The sequence below is a fragment of the Macaca mulatta genome, chromosome 6 (genome assembly GCF_049350105.2).
Source record: "Macaca mulatta isolate MMU2019108-1 chromosome 6, T2T-MMU8v2.0, whole genome shotgun sequence".
NCBI lineage: Eukaryota > Metazoa > Chordata > Mammalia > Primates > Cercopithecidae > Macaca > Macaca mulatta.
Window position 1 is genome coordinate 9650480 of NC_133411.1, and position 12703 is coordinate 9663182.

Below are 12703 nucleotides of genomic sequence, written 5' to 3' on the forward strand. Positions count from 1 at the left end.
CTTGTAAATAGTTCTGCAACACACATATGTGTGCATTTGTCTTTATCTTATAAAACAAAAATACCCATTGTATGCAACAATCTAGATTTGGTCTTTAGAAATGTGGCCACATTTTTATTTCAATAGACTGAAATAATTGAAATACAATGGAACAAAATAACTTCAATCACATAAAGTTCATAAAATTAAATGGGCTCATCCTGTTCACATTCAGAGGAGAATCACTTGTGGGAATGGAGAAAGCAAAAAGACAGAATGAAATTCAGTTCAATATCCACTGTAAGCTGGCATGTCCAATTTTAATACTAATAACTAAATGTACAACCCACTGAAGTATATTTATACTTTTAGCAAAAATATTGCCGTTTCTTATAAGGAATGGCACATCCAATAGCAAAAGCACTGAAAATGTTCTCCTCATGGCCAGGAGAGTTTATAGACAGGTGAAGCATTCTTCCTACTCTGGTGTTCAGGTGAAGGTGCTTACACTGCAGCCTGGAGCTAAGACATCGTTGTGATCAGCTGGGATGAAGATGAGCAGTTGTTATTGGTGGTGGTGGTTGTGTTGCAGTGGTGGTGGTTGTTATTGTTGTTGTTGGTAGTGGTGATTGTGGGCTGTTATTTTTCACGGCGATGGTGGTGTTAAGGAATATGATGGTGATGGTGGTGGTAGTTGTGGTGAAGGTTGTGTGGTGTTACTTCAGCCCTATTCCTGGTATTTCCTACCTATGTCTACTAGACTGTTATAGTTGGAAGGAACTGGATCTCCCTTGGATTATCTAAGCTAAGGAAAGGGCTAGGAGATGTGATGAGTGGAGCTAGTATTGTTAGTAGGTATTCGAAAAATGGAAGCAGAATCAAGAAACTTTGACTTCACGCCTGGACATCTTGGAAACCCACACAAAGTTGTACAAGCATTTTCTCTGAAACACACAGCAGTTGTGCAGACAGGCCATGGAAAATTAAAGAATGTGGTTAAGTATGTCAGAATCACCAAAATCTCTTCCTAAAATTTACCAGGCACTCCCCATTCCACCTAGAATGAAATGTATGTGCCTCTGCTGCTCTCCTTGGTCCCACATGGTCTGTGGTCATTCCATCATCTCTCAGGCTCATCTCAGTCCACTGACTCTCTTCTCACTCTGCTCTAGCTATGTGGACTTTCTCAAAATCAACTTCACCAAAGCTAAGCAAGGGTCTTGCAGTGGCTGTTGTTTTCTACCTGGAAGGCTACTCCCCAAGTTGCCACTCTCCAGTCTCATGCTAAGGTCCTTATTTCACAGATCTCCTCAGTGCATCCTCTCCTCATCAGTCTTGTTAAAGTCTCCTGCCTCAGGCACTCACCTCTATGCATCTTCTGTTCAGCACTGTTCTCATCTAAAATTATCAATGAGTTTTCTTTGTAATTCACCAGAGCCAGTGTAGTCTGCAAGTGCAGGTATTTCACAACCTGAATGAAAAAAACATTTGAAAAAAAGGCCAGCCCTGCTAATGAAAGAACGTGACTGTAGCCAGCTCTTAAACAATTGGCTATACCATGACTATGAAACAAAATGGACGTTTAGCTAACAGAGTAAGTAAAACTTGGTATGTGCATAGCAGCTGCTTTTTGTGAAAACTGTCTGGCTAGACCACAAAAGTGTATGTGTGAAGTAAAAGATGTGACTAGATCTAATAATTATGCAATGATTAAGAAAAAAAAGCCATAACAACTACTGCATCCAGTGAAATCTAGATTTAATTAAAAAACTGCAAATGCACAGTAATAGATTTTATGGTCATACATTTATAGCTACTAAAAACATTATCAAGTGATTTCCCACAGAAAAAAAACTTTGTTTCTATGAGTTTGAAATGCTCTCCAAACTCCCTTTTCCTCCATTAAAAAAATGAATCTTATAATTTTATTGTTTTAACTTTTTATTTTGCTATAATTTCACATTTACAGAAAAATTTCAAGATTAGTACAAAGAACTTCTGTATACAGTTTACCCAAGATCAGAAATTGTTTATTTTGCCCCATTTACTTTTTCTTTCTCCCTCTCATATGTACATATATATATATTTATATGTATTATTTTGGAACCATTTTAAAGCAATTTTGAGACATAATGCCCCATTACCTCTAAATACTTCATTGTATGTTGTCTAACATAACCGCAATGATCAAAATCAGAAAATTTTGTTTTGATAAAATATTATATGATTCAACTCATTCAAATTTGAACTCATTCAAATATTCCAAGTGTCTTACTGATAGCATTTATATATATATTTTTTTCCCTAATCTAGGACGCAATTTGAATTGGATTAAGTGCTGCTAACATCATTCAATCTAGAAATGCCTTGGCCTTTCTTTGACTTTCTTAACCTTGTTATTTTTCAATAGTGCAGGCCAGTTATTTTGTTGCATATTTCTTAAATTCAGTACGTCTGATGTTCACTTATGATTAGTTTCAGCACTGTTGCCATACACCACTATAAAAATCAAGTCTAGCAAATAGAGTACAATATTTCTTTTACAGTATATTTAAGTAAAATTTATATATAATGAAATGAAGGAATTCTAAGCATGCAATGTGATGAGTTTTGACAAATGCATGCACCTGTTTAAACTGTGCTGTTATCAATACATACAACATCTCCATCTCCACAAAAAGATTTCTTGAGCTATGTCCTAGTGAATTCCTCTGCTCCAGATGCAGTCTAAGTACTGATCCTTCTTTCTGCCATAGATTAATTTTTACCGTTCAAAAATTTCCCATGAATGCTACTATGTAGTATGCACACTTTTGTACGGAGACTCTTTTGCTCAGCATGTCTGTGAGATTCATACACGTTGTTTTGTGCATCAAAAATGTACTATTTCCTATTTGATGAGCAGTTGTCCATGTGCGAATGGTACAACAATGCATTTATCCATTAGTTTTATGATGGCTTTTTGGGTTGTGTGCTAGTTTTGTATTGGTTGAGATTCATCCAAAGTAACAGAACCAGTAGGAGATGTATGAAGGGATTTGTTACAGAAAGGTGGCTTACAAAATTGTGGGGGCTGGTTCCGCAGATGTAGAGCTGCTATCTCTTCCTCTGATGGCAAAGCTAGAAGTTCATAGGCTATTTAGTCAGAAAGTGAGGATCATGAGTATGCGGGACTCACAAGCATGAGCTGGAATCCCATGAGGATGAACTCAAAGTGGTGTTTGTCTTGGTTATCTATGTCTGTGGTCTCACGCTGAGGTCCTACAGAATCCAGAGCCTTTCTTCATAAAGCTAAATGCACGCAAACATCTGGCCCAGGGGTTGGAGAAGCTGTAGGAGGATCCAGGGGAATGCAGAGCAATTGCAGATGAAGCTGCTGCTTCACATCAACAGGTAAGTCTGCAGATCAACAAAGAATGTGCTTTACAAATTGACCACCGTCTTCTCCCCCTTCCAGCTCTCTCAAGAATCTTCCTGTGGTCTGTCATAACTGGAAACATACAAGAAAGTGAATTCTGAGAGATGTAATCTAGTCTAAATTAACATACTTTAAAGCCATCACAGCCCATCCCTTGTCAACTTGACACCCATACGCTACTCCTTTAACCATACTTGCTCTCCAATGAAGGGCACCAATAAAGTCATACTTCTGTTTAACATATATCCCACCTGCAACTGAAAACATGCTCACCATTTCCCTAGAAAAGGTTGCAAAGTTTTGTGTTTCTTTTTTCCCCTTTGGGGTGATGTTTACTCTTCTCCTAGCTGATCCATACTACTTTGATGTTCTGTAACTAAAATACTGAGACATACACCTGCACCTGTTTAAAGTGTGCTGCTATCAAGATATACAATATCTCCATCTCCACAAAAAGATCTCTTGAGCTATTTCCTAGTGAATTCCTCTGCTCCAGATGCAGTCTAAGTACTGATCCTTTTTTCTGCCATAGATTAATTTTTCCTATTCAAAAATTTCCCATGAATGCTCCTATGTAGTATGCACACTTTTGTATGGAGACTCTTTTGCTCAGCATCAATATTATTAAAATATATTTTGTTAGATAATAAAGGTATGGGAAGAAAGAAACAAAAATATTTTATTTATATACATGCAAGCATATTTATATCAAAATAAAGACATATTCATTACACAGTTACTATTTTTGGAATTGTTTATGTGGTCATAGCTGGTATTTATAAATACCTTTTTCTGTAACCTGTTTTATATTTTCTCCTCAAGTACCTCAGCTTGCCAGGATTGCCTTGCCTGATGGGGTTACCTAAACCTCATTTTGGAAGGGCCTGTGCCATTAGCAGTCCTGCTCAAATTGGATTGTTTTAATTTTCCATTGACTTTATTTATTTTCAATTTTTTTGTTTTTGTTTTTGAGATTGAGTCTCGCTCTGTTGCTCAGGCTGGAGTGCAGTGGCACAATCTTGGCTGACTGCAACCCCCATCTCCTGGGTTCAAGCAATTCTCCCTGCCTCAGCCTCCTGAGTAGCTGGGATTACAGGTGCCCACCATAGTGCCCAGCTAATCTTTTGCATTTTTAGTAGAGACGAAGTTTTGCCATGTTGGTCAGGCTGGACTTGAACTCCTGACCTCAGGTTATCTGCCTGCCTTGGCCTCTCAAAGTGCTGGAATTACAGGTGTGAGCCACCTCGTTTGGCCAACTTTATAATCACAGCACATGAGAACACTAAAGGACACCCTGGATGATCCACATTTCAGACATACTCCTTACCTGCATTATGTAATAGCAACTCACTTTTCCCTTTGGAGCCAGGATTAACCAACCTAGCCAGTACCAAAACCTCCATCTTTACTTGTTGAATCAGAAGCACGAGGAGCTCAAACTGCCCAGCTGGCTGTCTCAACTTCCAGTTCAATGGAATAATTTATTTTTTTAATCCCCAGGTGAGACCATTCCTTCCTTTGGACTTAAGACTGCTAGACCAGCAGAATCTAAAGTCAAAGAAACAGGAAGCAAAAGTTTTCCCAGTGGATTAGAGGGGGTAATAGAGAAAGGAGTCCCTCTCATTCCACCCCTTGATTCCTGGAACAATTAATCTTGACTATAGGAGTGATATGGTTTGACTGTGCATCCCCACCCAAATGTCATCTTGTAGTTCCCATGATTCCCACGTGTTGTGGGAGGGATCTGGTGGGAGATGATTGAATCATGGGGGTGGGTCTTTCCTGTGCTGTCCTCATGATAGTAACTAAGTCTCATGGTTTTAAAAATGGGAGCTTTCCTGCACAAACTCTCACTCTCTGCCTGCCACCATTCATGTAAGATTTGACTTTCTTCTCCTTGCTTTCTGCCATGATTGTGAGACTTCCCCAGCCACGTGAAACTTTAAGTCTAATTAAATCTCTTTCTTTTGTAAATTGCCCAGTCTTCGGTATGTCTTTATCATTAGCGTGAAATGTACTAATATAAAGAGAAATAGCACCATAAATTAAATACTGATTTTGAGCATATGTTACACTTTGGAGTTTATTTCCTCCACCCCACAAGGTGTTGACACCCAGCTGACACCTAATTGAGTTTTGAAAAGGTCCATTCTACCATTCCACTAAGGCAGCTACTCAGGATGTTGGGAAACATGGAGATACCAGTAAATAACATAAACATGAAACCAGTGGCATGCATCATTTACTGGGGAATATGTTCTGTGGTCAGAAGTGGTCACTTGTAGAATACCATGATGATGGAGAAGGCATTCTGTTAGTCTGTGGGTGGTAGTCTTAGCAGATGCATCGCAAGAATGGAAGACAAACATACCCAGTGTCTCTTCTATTACAAACAAGAAACTCTATCCTCCGTAATGGAAATAGTCTGACGTAATCAACCCACCACTGGGAAGGCTGGCCGACCCTTCTGAAGGGTTATGCTTTACCACAGGCCAAGAATTGCTGTAATTTTACTATCTATGTTTGTAACTCAATACATTGTTACTATTACTACTTTAAACAAATAGGTATCTTTTAGATCAATTAAGAACAAGGAAGATTAAAGTTTTATTTGACTTTCACTTGTTCCTTCTCTGATGCTTTTCCTTTGGTTTATATATACATATGAGCCATATATCACTTTATTTCCCCTGAAAAACTTCTTTTACATTTCTGGCAGGGTAAGCCAGCTCATGGCTCTAGTATCTATGTCTTCAGTCAGGCAGATCTGAGCTCTGAATCTTAAAATTCAACTGTCTATCCACATTGCAAAATGGCAGTTTGCTTTGCAACCTAAGTTTTGTAATAGGCTCTGGAAAAGTCTGTATTCTGTCTGTTCAGCCTCTTCTTGTTGTAGGGATAAGTGATGACTTCCAAAGTCTTTACGTGTCAGAACTGTAAAAAAAATCAGCATTTTTATAATTTTAATTTTCCCTTCTATTTTGGCTTGATGGTTATAACTCTGTTTTGTTTCTTCCCAGCCTCAGATTCTTCACATGCATACATTACTTCATATCTAACTGAAGACGTGAGGGAGATCTTCTACATGCTTCTGGCCCTCTGTGTACCTCTGCTTTTCCCATTACTCTGCCTTGTGAATTACAAGCACCTCATTCTTCCCAGACTCTTGGTTCCATCCCTTAAACTCAGGAATCCACTGGACTCCACCCTCATTCCTGCCCCTATGCCATGGCCTGTAGACTCTCCTAGGCTAAAAACTGGGGTAATCCTATGGATTGTCTTGCTGGTTTTCCACTTCTCAGAGGTCACTGTTGGTGTTGTTTTTTATTTTACCTGGTGTCCAGTGTTTTAAAAACCACTATTTGCATATTTTGTCCAGTGTTTTAGTTGTTCAAGGTGAATGATTACATCTGGGTTAGGTTTTCTCATCTTACCTAGAAGGAGAACCCTATTTTAATGTATTTTAAAGTTAATTACAATAAGATATATTGAGACTGTTTTCTTTATTTGAAATATAATTTATTTATGTTATTTTTAAGTATTATAAATTAAAATTATACACTTGGATCACTTGAGGTCACAAGTTTGAGACCAGTCTGGCCAACATAGTGAGACCCGGTCTCTACTAAAAACACAAAAACTATCCAGGCTTGATGGTGGGTGCCTGTAATTCCAGCTACTGGGGAGGTAAAGGCATAAGAATTGCTTGAACCTGGGAGACGGAGGTTGCAGTGAGTCGAGAAAACACCACTGCACTCCAGCCTGGGCGACAGAGCAAAACTCCATCTCAAAAAAGAAAAAACAAACAAACAAACAAAAAAACAAGCATTCAACTATATCTCCACACTCTATCCAAGCAACTGTTTTAATTCTTTTGACTTTCTTCCAATTTTTGTGAATTAAAATATGCATGCTTTCCATATTGGTGAGTCACAATATGAAAACTTCTAAAAGAAAATTCACAGTTATGCTTCCTTTGCCAACAGCTCCTCTTTTTCACATTTATTATCTCAATTGTCCATCTCAGGTATCTGTTCCAACTGGTCAGAGATGTATTTTATCTGATAGAAAAAATAAGAACCAGTATTTGGTAGATCAGTAGGGTGACTACAATAATTTACTTTATATTTGAAAATAGTCAGAAAAGAATAATAGAAATATTTCTAGCATAAATAAAAGATACATACTTAAGGTTATAGATAGCTCAATTACACTGAATTGATCCTTACACATTATGTGAATGAATTAAATTAACACATATGCCCCCCTCTCCCAAAAAGAAAAGAAATAATAGAAGACTCTAGAAAAACAAAACTGAGACTTCATTAATTACTTCCTTCAGGAATATTCAAATTTTAAAAGATGAATATAAGTCAGTGGATAAGCATGCGTGGCACCTCAGCTGTATGTGTGCCTATGTGTATTTAGAGTGGGTGGTATGTGTGGGAGACTAGCTCATTTAGGAAATCTGTCTCACTGCTAGTTACAGGGATAAGAAATGAAAAAGGTTAATTTCCTCTTGTGAAAAATAATCCTTGAGGGAGATGATCCAGGGCTGATTTGGCATCTCTGGGACCACTGGAGATCTAAACTACTTCTGTCATTTCACTTTTATACCCTATGTGCAAAGCCACCATTTTCTTAACCCAAAATGCCTACTGATCTCTAGCCATCTGTGTTCTGGACAGTAGAAGGAGAAATGGAGGAATTTCATCCTTCTTGAGGAATGTTTATGTTTTGGGTTCACCCAAAATTCCTGCTTGTAATTCATTAGCTAGAATTTAGTCTCAAGGATTGCTGGGCACCTTGCTGTCTTTTAGCTGGGCACACTGCTGCCCTAAACAAATTTGGATTCTCATTAACAAGGAGGAATGAGCAAAGGATACTGGATAGATAAGTACAGCTCTCTTGTGAAGGTCTTCCCAAAACTTCCAAGTTAACCCTACAGCTTTTGCCCCAGACTAGGGTAAGGCTGGCCTTGTCCCCCATTGTCTCATCCAGCACTAGAATGTCTCTGGGCTTCAATCAGGAAATAATGTATGACTCACCTTCCACTTTGGGCTTTAGGATTTTCTTCTGATGTCTGTCGACAAAGAGGTATGTACTCGGACCTGCCTTAATCTTCCCTGCATTCCTGAAAACTAGGATGTCTCAGGTCACTCCATCATACCAGAATTGCTCTTTTCTGAAGTAAACCTAACTCTTCCCAGTGTTTTTCTTTAGTCCCATGGATGAAACAAAATATGTTTTGATCCTGGAGAATTACTCAAGCTAAACCCATCTTGAACCGCAAGTCAGAAAAGTAAACCGATGTCAAAGTCAAATTAAGGAGCACTTTTTACTATATAAGGTAAAGTAATGTATGTCAGGATGTAGTGATGTATGATGGTGATGAAATTCTCAGAGCAGTGACCCAGGAAAAGGCAGCACTGAATTGCAAAAAGCTACATGTCATGCAATGATTAAAATTAGTGGCTGCCATTTCCAGACAGATAAATCAATACTAATGAATGTAAGGTTTGCCTTCCAGGGATGAAACAAATGGTTCAGGCCACTGCAGTGATGTCCTTGCAGAGGAGTGTATTGAACTGCAAAGGCCCATGTGTGGAGTCGATTGTATTATTTTCGATGTTTATGCCCCAGAGACAGTTTCTGGAGGTCTCAACAAACAAGGAAACCCAGTGAATAAGGTACAGGGCATTTAAAATAATTAGAGTTCTGTTTCTTCTAATGTTTTTTCTTATGGCCAGGGAAGGGCATGGACAACACTTTTTGTGCCTAAGATCACTGCAGGCTCTTGATCAGGAGGCAAATGAGGACTGTTTAGATCCCTGGCTATCCATTTTTAAAATTTTATTTTTTATTTCAGTAGGTTTTTAGGGAGCAAGTGGTGTTTGATTACATAAATCCGTTCTTTAGTGTTGATTTCTGAGATTGTGGTGCACCCATCACCCGAGCAGTGTATACTGTACCCAATGTGTAGTCTTTTATCCCTCACGCCCCTCCCACCCTGTCCCTCAAGTCCGTAAAGTCCAATGTATCATTCTTATGCCTTTGTGTTCTCATAGCTTAACTGCCACGTATGAGTAAGAGCATACGATGTTTGGTTTCCCATTCCTGGGTTACTTCACTTAGAGTAACAGTCTCTTCCATCCATGTTGCACTCAACGCCAATTTCTTGTTTTGTTTTGTTTTTGTTTTTGTTTTTTGAGGCGGAGTCTCCCTCTGTCACCAGGCTGGAGTGCTGTGGCGCAATCTCACCTGACTGCAACCTCCGTGTCCCTGGTCCAAGTGATTCTCCTGCCTCAGCCTCTCGAGTAGCTGGAACTACAGATGTGCGCCACAACGCCCAGATAATTTTTGTATTTTTAGTAGAGACGGGGTTTCACCATGTTGGCCAGGATGGTCTTGGCCTCTTGACCTCGTGATCCGCCTGCCTTGGCCTCCCAAAGTGCTAGGATTACAGGCATGAGCCACCATGGCTGACCTATTTTGTTCCTTTTTATGGTTGAGTAGTATTTCATGGTATATGCCTACCACATTTTCTTTATCTACTCCTTGATAACTAGGCACTTGAGATGGTTCTATATTTTTGCAATTGCAAATTGTGCTGCTGTAAACGTGTGTAAGTATCTTTTTTGTATAATGACTTCTTTTCCTCTGATATATATCTAGTAGTGGGATTGCTGGATCAAATAGTAGAGCTGCATTTAGTTCTTTAAGAAAGCTCCACACTATTTTCCATAGTGGTTGAACTAGTTTACATTCCCACTACCATCCAGAATCCACAAGGAACTCAAACAAATTAGCAAAAAACAAACAAACAAACAATTCCATCAAAAAGTGGGCAAAGGTCATGAATAGACAGTTCTCAAAAGAAGATACACAAATGGCCAACAAGCATATGGAAAAATGCTCAACATCATTAATTGTCAGGGAAATGGAAATCAAAACCACAATGTGATACCACCTTACTCCTGCAAGAATGGCCATAACAAAAATTTTATTTTTTAAAAAATACATGTTGTTGTGGATGTGGTGCTTCTAATTTTTAATCCTTCCATTCATTTTCATTTTCTCACAGAGACCTGTATGTTTCTGTTTACCAGAGGGAGTAGCCAAAAATGATGGAAAACATCAGTAATAACATGACGTTCTGAATTACAAAAGAATAAAGCTGTATTGCCATACAAAAACAAAACACTGAGGAGTATGATAATGTGTATTCGTAGCCCTGAGAAAGGCAAAATCTGTGTGATTAAGAAAAGAGACCCAGAGATCTTGAAAACTGTTATTCTTTAAATTGAAGTTTTTATTGAGAAAAGTTTAGGTTTGCATGCAGTTATAAGAAATAATACAGATAGCCCATGAACCCTTAGCCCCGTTTCCCCCAAAGGTAACATCTTGTAAAATACCATATAATATCACAACAAAGATTTTAACATTGATTTAATTCAGTGATTTCATTCAGCTTTCTTCAGTGCATGCCTCTGTGTGTGTGTGTGTGTGTGTGTGTGTGTGTGTGTGTGCGTGTAGGTATTTAGTTCTACACACTTTTATCATGTGTAGTTGTTAGTATCTATATCACAGTTAAGATTCTAAAAGTTCCTTAATTATAAATCTCCTTTATATTGCCTTTAATAAATCCTCTTTGGCCAGGCACTGTGGCTCATGCCTGTAATGGCAACACTTTGGGAGGCCAGGGTGGGTGGATCACCTGAGGTCAGGAGTTCGAGACCAGCCTGGCCAACATGGCAAAACCCCATCTCTACTAAAAACACAAAAAATTAGCCAGGCATGGTGACAGGCAATTGTAATTCCAGCTACTCGGGAAGCTGAGGCAGGAGAATTGCTTGAACCCACGAGGCGGAGGTTGCAGTGAGCCGAGATTGCACCATTGCCCTCCAGCCTGGGCGACAGAGTGAGACTCCATCTCAAATAAATAAATAAATAACTATCAATCAATAAATAAATCCTCCCATGCATCATCCCCTAACCTGTGACAATCTGTGATTTAGTCTCCATTTGTAAAATGTTGCTATTTCAAAATGTTACATAAATGGAATCATGTGGTATGTAACATTTGGAGATTGGCATTTCTTGCTCAGCAAAATTCTGTGAGTATTCATCCAAGCTGTTGCACAGATCAACAGCTTGTTCCTTTATATTGCTGAGTAGTATTCTCTCATACATATATGAGACAGTTTGTTTAATGATATATCTGTTTAAGGGTGTCCGGGCTGACTATAGATTTTGGCTATTACAAATAAAGTTGTTAGGGACATTCACCTGTGAGTTTTTATGTAAGCATATATTTTAGCTTTTCTGAGATAAATTCCCCAAAGTGCAATGCATGGGTAGTTGCATGTCTACTTTTATTAGAAACTGCCAAATGGTTATTCAGAATAGCTGTAGCACTTTGCTTTTTTTTTTTTTTTTTTTACCAGCAATCTCTGAGTGACCCAGTTTCTCTATATTCTTCCTTATATTAGGCCATTCTTGTATTTTTACAAAGAAATATCTGAGACTGGGTAATTTATAAAGAAAACGGGTGTAATAGTTCATGGTTCTGCAGGCTACACAGTATGGTGCTGGCATCTGCTCTGCTTCTGGGGAGGCCTTGGAGAGTTTTTACTTATGGCAAAAAAGCAAAGCCAGAGTAGGCATATGACATGGCCAGAGCCAGAACAAGAGAGAAAGTGTGTGTGGGGGGGGGGGGGGGCAGGGGGAGAGCAGGGGTAAGGGGGTCCGTGGGGCGATGTTGGGGGTACATGCCACACTCTTTGAGACGAACAAATCTCATGAGAATCACTCACTATCTTGAAGAGAGCACCAAATTATGAGGGATCCATCCCATGATCTAATTATCTCCCACTAGCCCCCATCTCCAATGTTGGGAGTTACATTTCAACATGAGATTTACAGAGGACACATATCCAAACCATATTATTCTCCAAATTGACTGTTGCCACTATTTTATACTGTAGCCATTCTGATATTATATATAGTGCTATCTCATTGTGATTTTACTTTTTATTTCTATAAAGGCTAATAATTTTGTGCATCATTGCATGTGCTTATTTGGCTTCTGTGTATCCCTTTCGGTGAAATATCTTTTTTTTTAACCTGTTGTTCTTTCTCTAAATAGATTGTTTTTTAATTGCTGAGAGTTCTTTATATACTCTACATGCCAGTTCTTTGTTGTATATGTAATTTGCAGACATTTCCCATTACCTATAGCTTGTCTTTGTATGTTTTTAATAGCATCTTGAGAAAAAAAATTCTGTGATTAAAAAACAAAGTTTT

The 12703-nt window shown here is 38.6% G+C and overlaps 1 protein-coding gene across 1 annotated transcript in view; it reads right to left on the reverse strand.

Annotated features, from left to right (window-relative positions):
* Positions 1–1859: 1859 nt before the first annotated feature.
* Positions 1860–12703, reverse strand: part of LOC114679013 (uncharacterized) — a 141501-nt gene continuing 130657 nt past the window's right edge. Inside the window, exon 3 of the mRNA XM_028850058.2 lies at positions 1860–3469. Coding sequence (XP_028705891.2) covers positions 3366–3469 — 104 coding nt within the window. The 3' untranslated portion in view covers positions 1860–3365. The remainder of the gene's footprint in view (positions 3470–12703) is intronic.